Here is a 20,547-nt window from a genome sequence, read left to right as displayed (position 1 = left end):
CATCGCATCCTGGTCACTGTCTCTTCGAGCTTTTGCCATTGGGACGGAGATACAGGACGATGAAGACAAGAACGAGCCGTCTTAAGAACAGCTTCTTCTCCAGAGCGATCTCGGCCCTACATGGGAAGCCTGGACTTTGAAAGTCATCTAATCTTCCTTGCTGTATTATACTGTATTGTTTTAATTAGTGTTTTTATAGTTGTTTTGATTTTGTGTGGAGTGCCCTACCTGGGTGGATGGAGCAGCCAAGTAATTTCATTGTCCCCGAGAGGGGGCAATGACAATAAAGATATTATTATTATTATTATTATTATTATTATTATTATTATTATTATACAAACACCAAATCATTCCTGTAAGAGCTCCAAAGGATTCTTTCCAAACTGGGAAGGTGCAGCTTAATCCCAGTATGCAAAGGCAGAGAGAAAAAGAGCTAAGCCCAGTGTTCAATATATTTTTGGATTTAATCATTCAAAGAGATATATTTGTTTTGTTAAGTGAAAACAAAACTAATGTTGAATCAGGACTAAGCATCATTTTCGTTGCTACAAGCTATGCAAATAGGACATTTAAAGTTATAAATGGTTCCAACAAACTGAAATGTTACCCCCCCCTACAGATACTTGATTATGCAACTTTATTACTTTTGCACTTCTTTAAAAAAAATATGATGTTAATCTCATCACATTGATTCAGATTAGCGGGGGGGGGGGGGGGGAGAGAATCTGTAGTTAGCCGACATCAAATATTCTGTTTGCTTAGGGTGAAAAAGAACCTAATAGATGTCATGTGGAGCTCGTAATGGTTTGATGCATAAAGGCAAAAAAATGCTGTGATTATCCTACACTGCTGCAATTCCTATCAAATAATAAGATTAGGAAAAGCAAGCATAACAGTGGTACTGGTTTGGCACTTCTACTTTCCAACATTCCTTTTTAACTCATTGCTTCACAGCTTGGAGGTTTTGCTTTTGTTTTGTTTACCTTCTTCCTTGTATGAGGCATATGTAGTATCTACTATTACAGGGTGTGTGTGTATGTGGGGTGTGTGTGTGTGTCAGTCCGGATGATACCCATAGGTCCCTTCCAAATTTATGATTCTGTGCATGTGAGGTTAGAAACTATGAGAAGAAACCAGCCCAACCACTTCCCTTGTTAAGATAATGGTCTTGGCTGGCCCGTTAAGTAGTGCCATGTAGATGCCCAAAGAGAGTGTCATGGAGACAAATAAGTGGGCCTTTCTCCACATCATCTCCTGGGTGCCAAGACATCCTAAGATGGGAAACAATAGGCCAAGAGAGAGGGAGAGAGAATTTGTGTGTTTTGACTGATGCAAGAAGCTGGGGACACAGAGGCATGTCTTGCTCTGTTCTGAACCCAAGAGGTGTAGCTTGGGGCTCCCAGGAAACCAAACGAGGAGGGCAAGAGCTGTTGGTGTGCTAATCCTGTGAGTCCCTCCATTTTACACTCAGGTTGTATGCAGTGCTTTTTTCTGGGGGGATGCAAGGGTACGCATACCCCTAAACATTTTGTGAATCTAAGTTTGGCCTCATTGTATTTCAATATGAGTAGGAAAATGAGAGTACCCCTAAACATTTTTTTTAAAAGCACTGGTTGTATGTGTGTGTAAATAAAACCTTATATCCTAAAGACACCACAGTCTCCATTGGCCTTCACTGTAAGGAAGCCAAATCATGGGTAAGTGCAGACACCCCTGGAGTCTCTTGCACTCCACAGTATGTGGTCTAGTCTGTGTCATCACCAGCCATTACTTTGATGTCCAACCTTGATGTCACCCACCTTCAAGGGAAGATGCCTCAAAAGTGCTTAATGTCTTGTGAACGACAAGAACAACAACAAGAGCACAGCATTCTGAATACCCAAAGCAAACAAGCTAAAAGCGTTCAGGAACAAGCTAAAATTGCACTGATGGAGCCAGATGTCATGTCAACTCTGCAACTGCTTTTCCTTTGAGAAGCAACCTCAGCATGGGTTACTTGAAGTGGAGGGAGTGCTGAACCCTTTCCCTTGGTATCCTGACCCCCCCCTGAACTTCTTTCCACCAGCATACTTCAGAATACCATGTGGAGAAAATGAGCTTGTGGGGCAGGGGGGATTTCAGGGGTAAAAACAAAAAAGCAGGTTGGTAAGGAAAAGATGAAGCACCCTTTGTCAGGAGCTTGTCCTACACTTGAGTAGGACCCTGGCAGAGACACATGCCCAACTGGCATGTTCCCTCCCTCCTGGGGATAGACAACAATCCTATGACTGCAGTCACGGAGCAGGAATTCTAACACCCTACTCTCTCAAAATTGCCCTCTGAAGGATGCTTTGCAAGGGAGAAAAACTACATACAGATCTAATTTTATTCAGCCCTGTTAAAGGGTTTTGTTTCAGCCCTTTTACAGGCACTTATATCTGCTTTTGACTTTCATTACTAAAGCTGTGTACACACTATACTTTTGGAGCATATCATTTCCTTCAGAGCAGAGAAGTCCAGGCACTGTGGTTTAAGAGCTGCTGGGAATTGTTCTCTCTGTGAGGAGTAAACTACAGTGCTCATAGTCCAGAGGGAATGGCTTTCTATCTCATGTTGCTGGAATCCAGTGTGATAAACCACAGAATAGCTTTAAGGATGGGGAAAAGACAACTGTATAGGAAAAGGGAATAAAATAAATCAACTTATAAATAAGGTTCAAGCTTCTTCCATGCACAGAAAAGTGTGGGATAGAATTTGATTCATTGCTGCCTAACTATAAAGATGAATGCAACCTCTGAAACTTTGACTGCACAAGAGCCTGTCAGAAATGGTTGAAGTAACAACCTTTCTGTTCCCCAATTAATCCTCGAGTTGTGCTTTTCACATCCGCATCTTCTTGCAAGTGTGCAGCCTTTTAAGTTTCACTGAATTCTTCTTCTGGGGAAGATTGTGCTCTAGGAAAACAAAATAAATGACACCATCAATGGGGAGTTGGGTCGGTTGATTTCAGTTGGAGAAGGGCTGCCTCGTTGGTGGGAAAGTCGCTTCTGCAAGTAAACGTCTTTTGAAAACCAAAATAAGCATGAGGGGGATGTATTAAGAGTCTTAAGAATCCAAGTGCTTATTTTGGAAAGGACTAGATGCGAGGGTGTTCTACACAGACAGAATGTTCAAGCATGTCTCAGCAAACAGGAAGCTCTTCGTTCAGATCTCTGTGTACCCTGAGATGTGTACTCCTTATTCCAGGCCTAGGAAGCTTGTTTAGCCCAAAGTGCTTAAGAGCAAACTTAAGAACAAGCCTTGCCTGTCAAGGAAACTTCCATGCAACGTAAAAGCTCACAAGATACTTGTTACTCAGGCCCCAACCACCCTCGCTCCATGTTAATGTTTCCAGTGTACTGATGACCCTCACCTTGCAGTATCACTCCTACAAGTATGCAGTTCTTCCCAGAGTTGCTTTCAGAACAGTGTAATTCCATTAGAAGGTGGAGGACCTTGAGTAGTGAAGACTGGGCCATTACAGCAAATGGAGCACTGCTCCACCAACCTCGGCCTTGATTCCTCCAAAACCACCTGTGCTTTCTTCATAGAATCATAGCATCAGAGAACTGTAGAGTTGGAAGGGACCCCAAGGTTAATCTAGTCCAACCCCCTGCAATGCAGGAATCTCAGCTAAAGCATCCAGGACAGATGGCCATCTATCCTCAGCTTAAAAACCTCTAATGAAGCACACAACCACAACCTCCTGAAGGAGACCATTACATTGTTGAACAGCTCTTACTGTCTGTCTGTCAGTCCTTACTTACAACCAGTCCAGAGGCTGGTTCTGGCTGTGTGCTTCCTTCTCCTTAGGCTCAGCATTGCTCTTGTTAATAGGAACAAAGCTAAAACTAGTTGGCTGTACCTGTCTTCACCAGCCATTAAGCACATTGCCTTCCACACCACCAGTCCCAATGGGACCCAAGTCGGTTTTAAGTGTCTGATTTCTTCCTCTGCCTGTAAGACAGAGTTGTTCCGCCTGGCCTCTGGCTTGGAAGCAACTTGATCCCCTCTCCCTCTTTCCTTTTTCCTTCTGTGATGGAACTCCTATTTGGGGACTTCCATGGCTTTTTTTTGGCCCACGTAGGACCAGTCTGAATAGTTATCCTTGGTGAAGATTTGACATTTTCATCCCCCAAAAGTTTTTTATTTGAGTTTGTATTGAAATGAGGCTGCATTTTAATGTTGTATTTTAATCTTGTTTTTAAGTTGTATCTTAATCAACTGTTTTATATCTGATGATAGCCGCCCTGAGCCCGGTCTTGGCTGGGGAGGGCGGGGTATAAATAAATTTTATTATTATTATTATTATTATTATTATTATTATTATTATTATTATTAGTGTAAGTATTGTTTGCAGAGTACAGCTTGGAAAGCACATTAGCTTCTGAGAAAACTGTGGTTGGCATATGTATATACAATTTTACTAAGCTTTCTCTGATGCTACTCGGACAGAACTACATTAGCAGCTATTCTGCAAGTTCCAAAGCCACATCACAGAGTTTCTGAGAAATCCCCTCAATTTCCAAAGCAGTTTGTCATATAAGGCTCCCATCCTCAAGCCCCAAGACCACGGTAGATGAAGAACAAGTTGCATGATTTTTCCAGAGTCTAACAACACGTTGGAGAGGAGAATTAAGTATCAATGTATGCTTAAGAAGCTAAACTTTGGCATAACCTGTGGTTTTGAAGTTTCCATTTTGTGCAAAAGAACGTATGGCCACTCAGTCAAAATTTGCATTGTATGTTTTGATGAATGGGAGCTCACTCTGTACCTAGAAATACACCGTGTCAAACACAGGCTAGTTAGGCTTATTTCCATCAATCTGAAGAATTCAGATCTCCCTCTATTTTAAGAATTGAATGGGGCATTTCTGAGATGCGGAATTTCTCCTCTCCTCTTTCCCACCTCCATGCTGCTTTTCCAAAAGGTGAAGCATATGTAAGAATAGTCAGCAGGACCAGGATAATGTCCCATCTAGTCCAGCATCCTGTTCTCACAGTGGCCAACCAGATGTCTATGGGAAACCAAGGAGCAGAACATGAGCACAAGAGAAGTCTCTCCTCCCATGATTTCCCAGGAACTGGAATTCGGAAGCATTGCTGCCTCCATATGTGGAGACAGAGAATAGCCACCATGCCTTGTAGCTGTCAGTTTGCCTTTCTTGGTGCAGAAAGTATTGATCTGATGTGTAGAGATCTTTCCTATTCTACTTAATTCTAGAGGGTTCTGAAAGCAGAAGGTTAATGATGTTTGGGTTATACTTCTAGAGAAGCCGAGTACAGTCATAACTCGTGTTGTGTTTGCTTCATGATACATTTTGTCAGGTTGCGTTCCGCCGCAACCCGGAAGTACCGGAAAGGGTTACTTCTGGGTTTCACCGCTCGCTCATGCGCAGACACGCAAAATGACGTCACGCGCATGCGCAGACGCAGCGCACGCACAGATGCCGCTTGCATTCTGCTCATGTTGCGAACAGGACTCTGGAATGGATCCCGTTCGCAACCAGAGGTACCACTGTACAGCTGGTTTAAACTGGTTCTCTTATCTCTTCTGTCAAAATCATGCTGACTATAAAAGTACAGTGGTGCCTCGCAAGACGAAATTAATTCGTTCCGCGAGTTTTGTCGTCTTGCGATTTTTTCCGTCTTGCGAAGCACGGTGTTGGGAAAGTCTACCACACTGCGTTCTATGAGTTGCTCCTCGAAGTCAAGTCGCAACTGTATTAACGGTGTTAAGAAAAAGGAAACAAACCTGCAAGACGTTTCTGTCTTGCGAAGCAAGCCCATAGGGAAAATCGTCCTGCGAAGCAGCTCAAAAAACCCTTTCGTCTAGCGAGTTTTTTGTCTTGCGAGGCATTCGTCTTGCGAGGTACCACTGTATGGCCAGAAGGAGCCTGGGTTTCACTTTATCTCTTTTCCTTCTGGTGTCGTGTTCTGTACATAGTATGCTATAATGTTAAGGATTAGACTTACTACAAGTTATTGTAAGTTTAAGTTAAGTACGCTGCAACTGGATTTCTTATGGACAGTGCCAATCCTGAATGTATTGGATTTGTGACCATTATGCTCATTTGCCTTCAGTAGCAGTAAAGCTCTGCTGGAAGAAATACAATTGCCTCTGATCTATTTTGGGGGGATCCTGGAACATGTTAAAGTTTTTACTCTGCTAACTATACATTGGAATCTACTCTAGATCAATATTGAGTAGACTTTCATGACAGTAGCCGCTGATAGTCCTCTTCTCCAAAAATGTGTCTAATCCTCTTTTAAAGCCACCCAAGTTGGTGGCCATCACTGTCTCTGCGGGAGCGAATTCCATAGTCTATCTGTCCTAAGTTCAGCTTCATTGAATGTCCACAATTTCTAGTGTTATGAAAAAAACTTTTCTGCAACGCTACATCCCCTTCTACATTTTGGTGGCCTTTTCCTGAAGTGACAGGCCAGACACCTTAATTATTCTCGAGACTAAAGAAAAATGAAAACCCGAGATCTGAGAATTAAAAATATACCTTTATTTATAAGACAGACTTACATCTCCTTCCATAGGAACCAACACTTTAAGATCAATGCTAAGACCATAACAACAAGGCAATGAAGAACCAAAAACATTTTGCAACTTCAAAACAATTCTGGCATCTGCATCAGTGCAACATCCACCCATACAAATGGCGGCCATTTAACACCAGAAGGTTAACAGCGGTTTTAAGTGCATCGTGAGTTTACAATGGTCCTAATAGCAACAAGACAGAAGTTCAGTAGCTGGTATAGAGAAATGGGCCAATTTTTATTCCAATGTCAGCTATTTAAAATTTAGTGTTCTGCAACTTATCAGGCAACAGAGACACCCCTTTCTCTGCAATACTCCCCTCCCAAGTCTATTAGCCTTTCTGAAATATATGCCATGTACATAGAAGTTTGCCCTCCCCCCCCCAATAATAGCATTTGAAGGAAATCAGGAGTGTCACCTGTAGAAGCTTCCAAGATCACACCCCTTTTTCATTGCATATTAGCAAAATGCTAAACTAGCACAGATGCAGAAACAAAAATTCCTGGGGCATTAGACAATGCTGCCTACTATTCCCACTACAACAGTCTTTTCTCAATATCCCTGTTTCTCAATATTTATGTATGGTAGGATCTGGTCCCTCATGAAGTGCTTTTTCCAAAGAAAGCCACGAATCCTGGTATGTTAACATGGCCCATCTGCATGAACAGTGCTTAAATCTCAGTGCTGTGAGCTATAGGAGTTTAAAGCCAAGAGGCATTAAAGAAAGACATTCAGTGCAATACCTTTGCTTGACACAAGCAGCCAATTTCATTCAATGGGGGCTAAAAGAGTGGCAAACCTCACCCCCTCTACCCTCAATGTGATTACTGGGTTTCTGAAAGGACAGTAATGGGCAACATAATAGCTGGAGCCCCGGCAAGAGACAAAAGCTGAAGGTTTGGCATGACCAAGATGAAAGACCTCCATAGGGAAATAAGCCTTTCATAGCCTTAAAATTAATAAGGAACATTTTCCTAATGCTGCTGAAGTAGGGGAACATCCTTGACAAAAGGATTATGGAGACTAGGAAACACACATATATGTTGCTCTTTGGATCATAGATGGCTCGTGTCTGGAGTACGCATGGGTGGCAAGTCAGCAAAAATAAAAAATAAATCTTCAGCTGGCCTCTCTTGCCCCACATGGCCATGTAGATTTCCCCTTAGCTAAGCCAAGAAACTCTAAGAGGGAAACAACAGTGAACATCAGATTGGGTACTCCTTTTAAAAATATCCTGCTGAAAGAAAACCAAAGTGTTCCTCCCAGTCTGTGGTAAAGCAGCCTTCTGAACCCGTCAACTATGAATCGTTTGCGGGACCATAATAAAGTCAACCGGCTGTGGTTTTCAGATGATCAAGCAGTCACCTGAAAACCAGCAATCGTTTTGGGCATCACCACCACTGAAGGGAAGCCCAAGAAGTGGTAGTATGAGGTGTTCTTTCACACCAAAAATGGAAGGCAACTGTGTACTAGAGCAATAGCCCCCCTCTTTTTTCAGAAATAGATTTGAGGTAGGTCAGGAGTATTGATGGACACCACCAGCACTTCTATGAGACTGAGAAAAAAATAAATGCAGCATTTAGTACCCAAAGCCAGAAATTCAAAATACACATTTCAATTGAAATATAGTGCAGTTGTTACTGACACTTTAGGGAAACTATTTTAACACAAACACTTCCATTTCGAGGATCCCATAAGAACAGAACTATGCTAATTTTTGTTACGTCCCCCACAAAATACTAGCAGGATGAAACTGAAGCTACTGTTGCTTTGCCACCCAAGCTTTAACTTTTCATTCCAGGATGGGGAATCTGTAGCACATCAGTTGTTGCTGGATTCCAGTTTCCATCAGCCTCAACCAGCATGGCCAACGACCAGGGATGATGGGCGTTGTAGCCCAGGAACAGCTGAAGAACAGGTTCCCCACAAAGACTTTAGTTCCACCTCCTTCCAATACTTTCTACCTCTGTGTTTGGTGCTACAAACAACATTTGGAAGCATGGTTCCCATTAACACAGTAGTTGCTGAACTACAACTCCCATCAGCCCCAGCCAGTATGGCCAATGTGCAGGGATGGTGACATTTGTAGTTCAGTAACACCTGGAGACCCAAAGGTTCCCAACTCCTGTATTTATGTCAAAAGGACACTGCCGGCTGTTTTTGTTCTTTGAAGGCTATAAAGGATAACTTCCCCTAGTTCTTCTTAAAGAAGCTGAATTTAGAGAACTTAGTTTTTTTCTTTTAAAAAAAATGGAAGGTAGGAGTCAAGAATGCCAAATTGTTAATAGGGAACATTTAGTATAGCGGCTAGCAATAAGCAGCAATCATGTTGGCTATTGGGACTTTCTGGAGCTGATCAAGGAATGTTTCAAGTATTAATAGCTGTGTTCCTTCTCATTCTACCCAGTACCAAGTAGCTTTGCTGAGGTTTAGCTAGCCTAAATAGAGGGCATCTGTGCAAAAGTCGCAATCTTCTTAAAAAAAATAAAAATCATATTTCTAAGGGTTTCAGGCTCAGTTATTTAAACTGTTAAAAACAGGTGTTTTTGTGTGCGTGCATTTAGCATTCTTCAACAACTGTTTCAATCAAGGAATACAATTTTTTCTTAATCAGACGAAACCCAGGACTCAGGATCAGAGTACGTTTGATGCCGGAAGTGAAGCAAGCTCTGGGGAAGAAATCCCTGAAACTTGGCCATGAACAGCAGTCCTGTTTGAACACCAGCGTCAGTTCAAAAGTAGGAACGACAGTGGGGTCATAGACAATCTTATCCAGCTTTTTACACACATTTCCTGTTTCTAAGTTGACATGAATGACACACCCCCTTAAGCCACAAGGCTCGGTGGAAGAGAGACGCAAGACGTCTTGGGCTATCCTCCTGGTTAGCTTCTCAGGGACTAGAACCTTAGAGCAACGCAGTTTAGTCTGTTTTGATTTAGACAGGCAGCTCTCCAGCATTCTAACTAGACACTGACATTTCTGTTCCTCAAACACCATCTCATTAAAGTTGGGTTCAGGCACTACATAATCCCAGTAGTCAAAATCTGTAAAGGATAGGAGAAGAGGAAAGAGATTCTCAGTTACCAGGCAAGAAGCCAGCCAGCCACCACCTGCAGTATCAAATAATTACAGCAAGCCAAGATTTCACATATTATATATAGTGTGTTTGTTGTCCCCCCAAGCTAATGTAAAATAGCAGCTAGGTCTACTGTATCTGCTGCCAACAAGCAACCCCACTTTGACTTCATGCAGAAATAAACAGTTTATCAAATTGCCTTTCCCTTGACAAAGTGGTTACAACAGAAGAGTCATGAAGTGCACTGCAATCAGGATATGGCCCTTTTGCCACTAACAAACATTTGATTATTTACTAAAAAGGAACAGAAGAAGATGTTAGTAGAAAAACACACAGAGATGACATACAAGACTCCTAAGCAAGTGACCCAATCATGCTTTTCTTAATAGATTACATTTGGGCAGGCTGTCAGAAGCTGAGCCAAATTGCTTCACACACACACACACGCGCGCGAAGCAACTTGTTTACCTCACTAAATTAAACGTTGGATGAAAGTTAGGTACAGTTTTCACCACATCTTTTTATGTGGCAAAGAGAATAGCAAGCAAAACTGTAAGGCTGCAATCAATTTGAATTAATATTTTGCTGAGTCCAGTTGGATGAAAAGTTATTTCTCACCTATAGGAATGCTTCAGTTTTGCTAAAAGGTATATGTCAATACATTGCTAATATTTATGTGCAAATTTAGGGATGCAAGCTTCAGTTGCTCTATCCGGTCACTAAGCTGGTGAGGAGGAGGTTTAGTTTTCATCAGTAAACATGATTGTTTTTCTTGGGGCTATTTTGATTGTGGCAGGATAGTTTTAAAAGGGGATGGAACTTTTAGAAATATTTCAGGTAGTGTTGCAAGAGAGGGCTGAGTGGTAGCTCTTTTACTTCCAATAAGTGCTTAGCCTGCAGATGTCAAATATAACACAGATACTAATCATCTGGAAACTATTGAATTAGTTTGATAGCTCTGCTAAAATCACAACCATTTATTTAGTCCTTATTCATTTTGACTTTCATATTAGGATGCATACTGATAAAGATAGTGCTTAGAAAATGAATTTCATGGCATTATTATTTTGGTAAGCAATAACTTCTCCAGTCCTTGGGTTAAAGGTTCTCTGCAAAATTTTGTGTAGTTTTCTTTTGGTAGAACACATTCCAAGGACCAGCCCTAAAAAAATCAAAGTTGATACCCAGCTGGTGTAAAAAAAAAAAAGGTATGATTTTTCACCATAGTTGGTGAACACAGCCATGTTGCTGGTTTGCAAATGTCGCCTATTGGTTGTGGTTAGTGTTCAGAACAGTTTATATGGTGAACTCTCCTGGATCAGTCCAATGGTCCATGTAGTACAGCATCATGTCTCCTACAGTGGACAACCAGATGCTTTGGGAAGTCTACAAACAAACTGGGTGGATCAGGGGAATGCTGTGGTCATAGTGTATCTTACATTCAGTAAGGCTTTTGACAAAGTCTTTTGCAAATTCTTGCAAAGAAGCTGGTAAAATGTGGGATGAGTAAGGTGGATTTGTAGCTGGTTGGCTGACCAAAGTGCTCACTAATGGTTCCTCATCATTCTGGAAAAAGAGGCAAGTGGGGTACCTCATGGTTCTGTCCTGGGCCTGTTGTTGTTCAAAGTCTTTATAAATGACTTGGATGAAGGAAATGAGGGGATGCTCATCAAATGTGCAGGTGCCAAAGTGCCACAGAAGACAGAACTGGCATTAAAGATGACCTTAACAGATTGAAGACTTGGGCCCCAACTTTCAACAGGGAGAAATATAAGGTTCTGTACTTATGCAGGAAGAACCAGATGTACAAATATAAGATGTAGGACACCAGGCTTACCAGTAGTCCATGTGAGAAGGATTGAGGGATCTTAGTAGACCACAAGCTTAACATGAGTCAACAGTGTGATGCAGCCACAAAAAGGGCAATGCTGTTCTAGGCTGCATCAACAGAAGCATGGTGTCCCAATCAAGGAAAGTAATAGTACCACTTTATACTGTCTTGGTCAGACCACACCTGGAGTACTGTGTCTAGTTCTAGTTTAAGAAGGATATTGACAAGCTGGAATGTGCATAGAGGAGGGCATCAAGGTCTGGACACCAAGAATGGTTGAAGGAGCTGGGTATGTTTAGCCTGTAAAAGAAGAGACTGAAAGGAGATAGGATAGTCATCTTCAAACATCTCAAAGATTGTCACATGGAAGATGGAGCAAGCTTGTTTTCTCCTGCTCCGGAGGGTAGGACCTGAACCAATGAATTCAAATTTCAAGAAAAGAGATTCCGACTAAACATCAGGCAGGACCTTCTGATGGTAAGAGCTCTTTGACAGTGGAACAGACTCCTTAGAAAGGTGGTGGACTCTCTTTCCTTGGAGGTTTTTAAGCAGAGGTTGGATGACCATCTGTCTGTCTTTAGTTGAGATTCCTGCATTGCAGAGGACTGGACTAAATGATCCTCTGGGTCCCTTTCAACTCTACAATTTTATGATTCTAAGCAGTACATGAACACAATGAGTCACTAGTATTGCTCCTCAGCCAGTGACTATTATTCAGGGGATATAACCACCATTGTAGTAATCACAGATAGCCTTATTCTCCATGAATTTATCAAATTCCATTTCACAGCCATCTTGTGCTAGCAAATTCCATTGTGTAACCATGCCCTGGGGGGGTGGGGAGGAGAAGTACTTCTTGTCTGTTTCAGATTCATGAGATGACCAGAAGTTCTAGCATTAAGAGAGAAAAATCACTGAAGGCATTGAAAGCAACCTATTGAAACAAAATTAACAAGTCCATCAGTCCTTTGTGGATACTATTTTTCTTCAAAGTTGTCACAAGGCTATAGCTCAGTGGTAGAGCATCTGTTTTGCATACAGAAGGCCACAGGTTTGAGCCCCAGCAACGCCAGATAGGGAATCTCCAGTCAGTGTAGATAATACTGAACTAGCTGGACCAATGACCTCAGTATAAGGAAGCTTCCCATGTTCCTATCAGGAAAACAGTATGCTTTCCCCATGAAAATGTGATTTGTCTCCAACTACTTTGTTTGGCATGATAATTTGGGCACACACAGCATAGCGAAAAGTTGCTAAGAGTGTTGTGCAATGTTTTGCAAAGGCCTAACAATAGTACACTGTTAAGTTCTTGCAGGCTAAATGGGGGGCGGGGGATTTGCAGCTTAACATGCAGTTGAATGACCAAACCTCAGGGCTTCAGGAAGAGCTTCAGGGCTTTAGGAAGAGTCTGAGATCCATTCCACACATGCTACACACATTTTGCATAATTTTCCATGACGCATCCACAAACAATTTTAATTTGGTGTGAATCTCATCATCATTTTGATCTTTCTGGAAGTTGAAATTGGGTGGGGGGGAGTGTTATATCCTCCAGCTGTTCACACTAGCTGACACCAAGTTCGATTTTAGGATCGTTCATAAACCAACAAACTGCATGAATTATTATTATTATTATTATTGCAGAAGACTTGTAGCCTAAGCACCTCTCTGTGTGTATACATGCAAGCCCAAAAGCACAATTGCAGATCTTGCATCACAGCCTAATGGAACCTGGGTTGCATTCAGTTAGTAAGTGTGGCATTAACCACCAGCTTCTGAACCCACTCACCAGTCACAGGTGCTGGCTGAAAGCGTTGCTGTATCAGTTCAGAGATACATGCAGAATTTTTAATGTTTAAGCTGCTGGATGCTACCATTCTGAAGAACAGTTGTCCTTGCCACCAAGAGGCGGGCTTACCTCTCTGGGTTAACTGAAGGGGAAAAAAAAAGCAAATATAGTTTATTGACAGGCCGTTAGACAATAAAAAGATAGCAGCACACAATTCTCAAAACTGGAAAAGTTGCAGCAGGAGAAATTTGATATGCATCAGACCACAAGGTTTTGAAGAAAACAATCTATGTGTTATTTACAATCCATTAGCAGTTTAAAGTCTGAGGGATGGGGGGGGGAGAGAGTGAAATCAAACACTTATTTTTAAAAGAAAACTAGAGAATTTATTTGTGTGTTTTTTTTTAAAAAAGGGGAGAGCAGTTCACAGGCAGATTGCAGAACAGTAAACACAATCCATTAATTCAGCCCCCAAGACAAACAGCTCCTCTTACCTGCTGGAAATGTCAAGTAAAGTGCACGGAAATTTTAATTTTCTAGAAAAGCAACTTCAGCTTTCATTGGAAATCACAGTTTTTAAATAAAAAGTGTAAAAAAAAGAAACACGACAACAACCCACCTAGGTATACAAAAAGTAATAAATAAGTGCAAACTTCCACCCGTTGTTCCACACCACCCACCCTTCCTCTCTCTCTCTCGTACTACGAGAGCGACTTATATATACAGATATCTAAATATATATCTCTCTGCTACCCCCGCCCAATGCTCCACCTCCTCCGCAGGTCTTTGGGGGCAGCGGCAAACTTTGCAGGCGAATCTCTCTCGCCATTGGCGGCTGCGTTGAAGGTGAGTTGCGCGTCGGGGGAAGAGGAGCAAACAGCCTCTTAACTCAGTTCACCCATGTGAAAGAAGAGATGCGGAGCGGGGCGCGGGGGGGGGGGAGGCGAGCTGATCACTGGATTGGTCAGATTGAATGTCAGAAAGACTTGGGAGAGAGGAAAACATCGGTCACCAGACCTCTCTCTCTCTGTCTCTCTCTCACACATCCATCCTTCTCTGTCAATGTTTGACTCACAGCAGTGTTTTGATCCGCTTCTCTCCTTGCTTTTTTCTGCTCACCTGGTTGTGCACGTGTGCGTGTGAATGGGTGACGTGATGGGAGCAAGTGGTCGTTTCCTCTCCTCTCCTCCCCCCTCGCCGCTCCCGAAGGCCCACTTGTTTATTAGTTTATTGATGGCTACATTTAAAGCCCACCAAATCGCTCAAAGGGGCACACGTGGTTTTCACAACCAGCCCCCACAATCCCCTCCTAATCCTCATCACAATCCAGTGAGGTAGTTCAGGCTGAGAGATGGTGACTGCCCCCCCCCCGAGCTTTGTGGCCAAATGGGAATTTGAACCCAGGTCCTAGCCTGGCACATAAACTCAGGGGTAAAGACACATTTCCTTCTGGCCAACGGGATAGCTCAGTCAGAAGCGCATGAGACTCTTAATCTCAGGGTCATAGGTACAAGCCCCATGTTGGGCAAATAGGGCTCCTTCCTTCCTTCCTTATTTGGTTTTACAAGTATAAAATTATAACAATAGAAAATACATGTTGTTGTTGTTGTTTAGTCGTTTAGTCGTGTCCGACTCTTCGTGACCCCATGGACCAGAGCACGCCAGGCACTCCTGTCTTCCACTGCCTCCGCAGTTTGGTCAAACTCATGTTGGTAGCTTTGAGAACACTGTCCAACCATCTTGTCCTCTGTCGTCCCCTTCTCCTTGTGCCCTCCATCTTTCCCAACATCAGGGTCTTTTCCAGGGAGTCTTCTCTTTGCATGAGGTGGCCAAAGTACTGGAGCCTCAGCTTCACGATCTGTCCTTCCAGTGAGCACTCAGGGCTGATTTCCTTAAGAATGGAGAGGTTTGATCTTCTTGCAGTCCATGGGACTCTCAAGAGTCTCCTCCAGCACCATAATTCAAAAGCATCAATTCTTCGGTGATCAGCCTTCTTCATGGTCCAGCTTTCACTTCCATACATCACTACTGGGAAAACCATAGCTTTTACTATACAGACCTTTGTTGGCAAGGTGATGTCTCTGCTTTTTAAGACGCTGTCTAGGTTTGCCATTGCCTTCCTCCCAAGGAGCAGGCGTCTTTTAATTTCGTGGCTGCTGTCACCATGTGCAGTGATCATGGAGTCCAAGAAAGTAAAATCTCTCACTGCCTCCATTTCTTCCCCTTCTATTTGCCAGGAGGTGATGGGACCAGTGGCCATGATCTTCGTTTTTTTGATGTTGAGCTGTATCCTTATTTAGAGATTCCTCCAAATCTCTCAACTTCCCACCTTCCCCTCCATGGGTCCTATTGTCAACCTTTTCAACTGCATATTATTCTGTAATCCATATTTTATATCTTTCCATTTTGTCCACAGTATTTGCTACATTACAAGTATTATTGCAATCCTCCTAATGTTTTTATCTGCTTACAGTGGTCTCCCAAATAGGTTACAATTTCACCCCATTCTTTATTAAAGTTTTGGTCTTCTTAGTTCCTGAGCTTTCCAGTCAGTTTTGCCATTTCGGCATGTTCCAACAGCTTGGTTTGCCATTCTTCTCTGGTAGGGACTTTGTCTTCTTTCCACCTCTGGGCTAATAACAGTGCGGCTGTCATTGCATACATAAAAAGTCTTTTCTGCTCCTTTGGAATATTGGTACTTACAATTCCGAATAGAAGAGCTTCTGGTTTTAAAAAATAAGTTATTCTAAACATTTTTTTCAATTCATTATATATAATTTCCCAAAATGCTTTTATTACCTTACATGTCTACTACATATGATAAAAGTGCCTTCTTTTTCTTTATATTTCCAGCAGGTATTTGTACTTGAAACAGGGTTCCTTTCAACTCTGATTCTAACATGACATTTTCCATCTTGCAACTCTATTCTGATTGCAATCTGCAAAATATGTGTGCATAATGGTATCCGGAACCCGCCTGCCCTGAGGAGACAGAATTATGCACAGGAGTGAAATAATAAGGAAAAATGCAGTATTTAAATGCTACAGGCTTAACTAAAAAAGTGACTGGGACTTAATGAATAGAGGAGGTTGCCAGTGTTACAAAGGCACTGCTCCTAACGCACAATCTGTTACCACTCTTGCTCAGGGACAGAGGACATGTGTGCCCAACATGTGTCTGGACCTATTTCTGCGATCAGGGAGTAAGCAAGCTCACCAGGAGAAGCAGATGAGTTGCAAGGGGGGATTTAGTTTGGTGCCAGGGGAATCTCTTCCCCCCTGAACATCAGGCTGTTATCCTGTTCATTGAGATGGCTAAGAAAACCAGCATCTTAGCCAAATTAACAGGATCTTGCATGAGTGTTTTAGGACTTTGGATCTTGGGGAGTGTCCCTATAAGGCAGGGAATTTGTAGTCCTCTGGATGTTGTCGGACCCCCAACTTCTATCAACCCCATCCAGCATGATCAATGATCAGGGACAATGGGAGTGGTGGACTAGCATCTTCTGAAACACCATAGTTTCCCTACTCCTTCTACAAGGAGAGCCAAGACTGGGTCTTTGAAGATCAATGGGTACTTAATGTGGGTCTTTCCTCCAGGGTTAAAAGCAGAGGAGAGGAGGGGAAATTATTGGGAACGGGGCTAGAAAAGGAAGGGTTAAATCTCCTCTTCCTGTGCTCTGGGGTCCTGGTGAAAATCAGGGCCCTCTGTGCCTAATGATTTTATTTTTTAAAAGCCTCATGTGTTTCCAAGTGATGCACTTTGCATAAGGTGTAGTCTGACCCACAGTCTTGGGATGCCACAATATTATTTTTGTGTGTGTTTGCTGTAATAGACTACCCCGAATACTCCTGGAAAAGTACTGGGAAGGATTTTAATTAATAATTAAGGAAGGATAATGAGGATGTATTTTCCTTCCATTCCATATGTCCTTCGGTTTACCATGTTCCTGGCCAGGCTCCTATAGTTTTAACAGTTTGCAGGTCAGGTAGAATTTTAACAGGTGACGCTTCCACCCATAATCAGCACATTTACTGGGATGGCAATGCACTGATGCCGGAAGCTGCAATTCCTAAATAAGACTGCAATAAGCATCCTGCTGGATCAAGCCACAAACCCATCTAGTCCTGTGTTCTGTTCTCACAGTGGCCAACCAGAAGGCAGTAGGAAGCCTGCAAGCAGGACCTGAGTACAGGGATGTTCTTTTTTACTTGTGACACCCAGCAACTGACCTTCAGGGGCATATTGCTTCCCACAGCGGAGGTAGTACATAGTCATCATTTGTCGTTATGGCAACAGAGCAACCTCTTTGGACATGTAACTGGCAGTACTTATCTGGCCAGCTAAGGCTATTACTGTTGGAATTCCTGATCCATGACTGCAGTCATGGGATTTTTGTCTGTCACATGATGGTATATGTTTTGACTCCACAGAGTGGGAAGTGATGGAGACAGGATGTTTGTGTTACTGTGTTCTGTGAAGTGGGACTATTGTCCTTTGTTCTTTTTCTCTTTGCTGTCTGATGCTAGAGAGGGAGCCGTGCTGCTGTGCTCCATGTGTGTTTATATGTAAATAAAGTAGATTAGCCAAAATGCTGAGTTGCTGGGGTTTTGTTACATAACTGCGCAAATTCTGTGGATCCCTAAGTGTGCTGGTTTCGGTTGGCATCGATCGCTATGATGTTCGGGCAGAAGAAAGCTTATGAAGCTCCCGAACAATTGACCAGGAAGGAGAGAACATGCCAGTTGGGCATGTGTCTCTGCCAGGGTCCTCCTCGAGTGTAGGCTGAACTCCTGACAATTACACTGACAAAGGAAATGGTCTGACTGGTTCAGTGGCCTCTTCTAAGCTTTCTTAATACAGAACCACAGGCCTTAAGGGACCCACGAATGCCATCCACACTGACCCACACAAACCTATAACAATACCTTTTTCAGCAGGTGTGAAAGAGGGCTGGCTATGTGATCCGGTGAACAGAGCATGACAAATTGTTCCTCCTCAAAAGAGTGAAAGCAGGAGCAGGAGGGTCTGGGAGCAGGTGAGCTTGCTCAGAGCCGAGAAAATAATTGGGGGAGGAAGGAGGTATATGCTAGAGTGCAATTATTATCAGGCAAGTGTCCAGATAGCGCCAATTAAACTCTGCGTTGGGGAGATCTCAAGCATCTGCCTCTCGGGGAGACTGCCCATCAAACCCACCATGTAGCTGAAAGGAAGAGGTGGCTATTGTTTTTAATTTTGTTTAAAAAGTTGAGGGGGAAATGTAAAAGAACAGGGCTTGGCATCTTATGTGATTTTCTGCCTTTAAAAGTAAAGCTCTGTTAAGTGGTCAGTTCAGTGGGTCATTAATTAAAACTTCTCTGCCAGTTTGATTGCTGCCTGGAACAGCTCCAAGAGAGCCTAAGTGATTTGTTTGTGGCTCATTAGCCTGATGGATTAATGTTTGTCTGGCAACCACCTTTGCCCAACATTCTGCCATAGGAAGAAAAAAAGCAGTCGTCCCCCAAGGCAAGCTGCTGGCTGCATTAAGTTCAGTGGGTTTGGCACAGGACTCTGCCACTCACTCCAAATATACTGTGGAACAGCTTGGCTTGGGGGGAGATCACAAAGCTTCACGTGGGGAGTGCATGGCATGGGATGGAAGACAAATGCACCTGTACCAGCTCCCCTGGAATTAATCCTGTAGGAAGTAAAAACAATATCTGGGCTCTTCTCTTTCAGGGAATGACATTTAAAGCCCTTCCAGATATATGTTTTACTGTGTATTCCTGACGATTTACGCTCATAATTGGCACAGTTATGCGATCCACTTTCAAAACTGCAAACGTTTCAGTGCAGATATACCACTTTGTTTCCAATCAGTGCATGCCCTGTCATATCCTGCTGAAATCCTGATACTTTTTCTACCACTAGTGTTCCAGGGGTGTTAATTTTTTTGGGGTGTGTGTGTGTGCAAGAGCGAACCTCCAGATTACAATAATGCAGTTACAACTAAGGAAGCAAAATGCTATGTGTGGACACTCCAGTACAAATCCACTACAAATACTTCAGGGTAAGGGTTGCGCACTCATCTCGCTTTATTGGCCGAGGGACCTGGCGTTTGTCTGCAGACAGCTTCCAGGTCATGCAGTCAGCATGACTAAGCCGCTTCTGGTGAACCAGAGCAGTGCATGGAAACACCGTTTACCTTCCTGCCAGAGCGGTACCTATTTTATTTACTTACATTTGACGTGCTTTCGAACTGCTAGGTTGGCAGGAGCTGGGACCGAGCAACAGGAGCTCACCTGTTGTGGAGATTCGAACCACCGACCCTCTGATCGGCAAGCCCAAGAGGTTCAGTGGTTTAGATCACAGTGCCACCCACGTCCCTCGTGTAGAAACAATCAAAAGTCTGTAGGGCACCTTAGCTGTCACTAGATTAGGGTTCCTTATTATGAGCCAAGTGATGCACATTGTTAATTGTCATAACCAAGTGGCCAGGCCTTTTGGGGAGCTATGTCATGTTTGAATGCTCCCTCGTTTTGGGGGTGGCAGGATCTCTGCATAAAGCAATATTGCATGTCGTTTAAAGAGCTCAGCTTCTTTCAGAACACAATATTTTTCTATGGGCAGAGAAGGTGTCCCCTGCCCTTATAGGTTAGGAGTCACATACAGCCCTGCACCTGAATGCTGTAGTGATACAGGGCTGGAGAAGCTTCGCCACTTGATTTGTCTGGCATATAAACTGACCCTAACCCTTTTGCTTCAGATTTTAAGCACATGCTCAATAACTTCAGTGTATGTAAAAGTGCTTAAAAGTCTGCTCCTTATTATTGCTATTTTACAGAAAAGAAACCACCCCCAGCTTTTTCCTCATATATTCCTCAGATGCTGCATTTGCCACCATCATCCCTGACAGCATGTTCAAGATTTTCTTCTTTTCGATATCATTGCTATGTCAAGATGTGAAGCACTAGGTCAATTACAGTCTGTAGCCAATCTCGCTAGAAAACATGCCCCTTTGATCACAATCCCAGCTGCTTTTCAGTTCTAAGCTGAGAAATTGTTGCCATAGTGATCCTATTCTGCGGAACACATTCTCTGAACTCAGCATCATGCTATAACAATGTCTGCTCTTACTGAAAGTAATTTATAGAGTATGTGCATTTTTCTCCCCCAGCACAAGATTCTGCCTATTTAATGCTGGTTCGTACATAAATCACAGTTGCAGGAAAGAACTGGGTGAGGACTCCATCCATTTGTTTTTAGCCAGGTTGTGAGGCTGCCCCACAGTCAATTGTGGGT

General features: G+C 42.9%; 1 protein-coding gene across 2 annotated transcripts; it reads right to left on the bottom strand.

The window, feature by feature from the left end:
* Positions 1 to 6,512: 6,512 nt before the first annotated feature.
* Positions 6,513 to 14,152, bottom strand: DDIT4L (DNA damage inducible transcript 4 like). 2 transcript variants are annotated; one of them, XM_081209389.1, is made up of 3 exons: positions 14,037 to 14,152; positions 13,266 to 13,407; positions 6,513 to 9,613 (listed from the first exon to the last, which is right to left on the bottom strand). In XM_081209389.1, exons 2-3 carry the CDS (start codon positions 13,351 to 13,353, stop codon positions 9,129 to 9,131), a joined length of 573 nt encoding a protein of 190 aa, XP_081065515.1. In that variant the 5' UTR covers positions 13,354 to 13,407; positions 14,037 to 14,152; the 3' UTR covers positions 6,513 to 9,128. The 2 variants fall into 2 exon arrangements, with proteins under 2 accessions (XP_081065515.1, XP_081065514.1); XM_081209388.1 differs by lacking the exon at positions 14,037 to 14,152 and adding an exon at positions 13,760 to 13,975.
* Between the last annotated feature and the right edge of the window lie 6,395 nt (positions 14,153 to 20,547).

Source organism: Podarcis bocagei (assembly GCF_964188305.1).
Source record: "Podarcis bocagei genome assembly, chromosome: 9".
Classification (NCBI taxonomy): Eukaryota; Metazoa; Chordata; class Lepidosauria; order Squamata; family Lacertidae; genus Podarcis; species Podarcis bocagei.
Note: the sequence above shows the minus strand (reverse complement) of the source record. Positions and strands in the feature narration are given on the sequence as shown.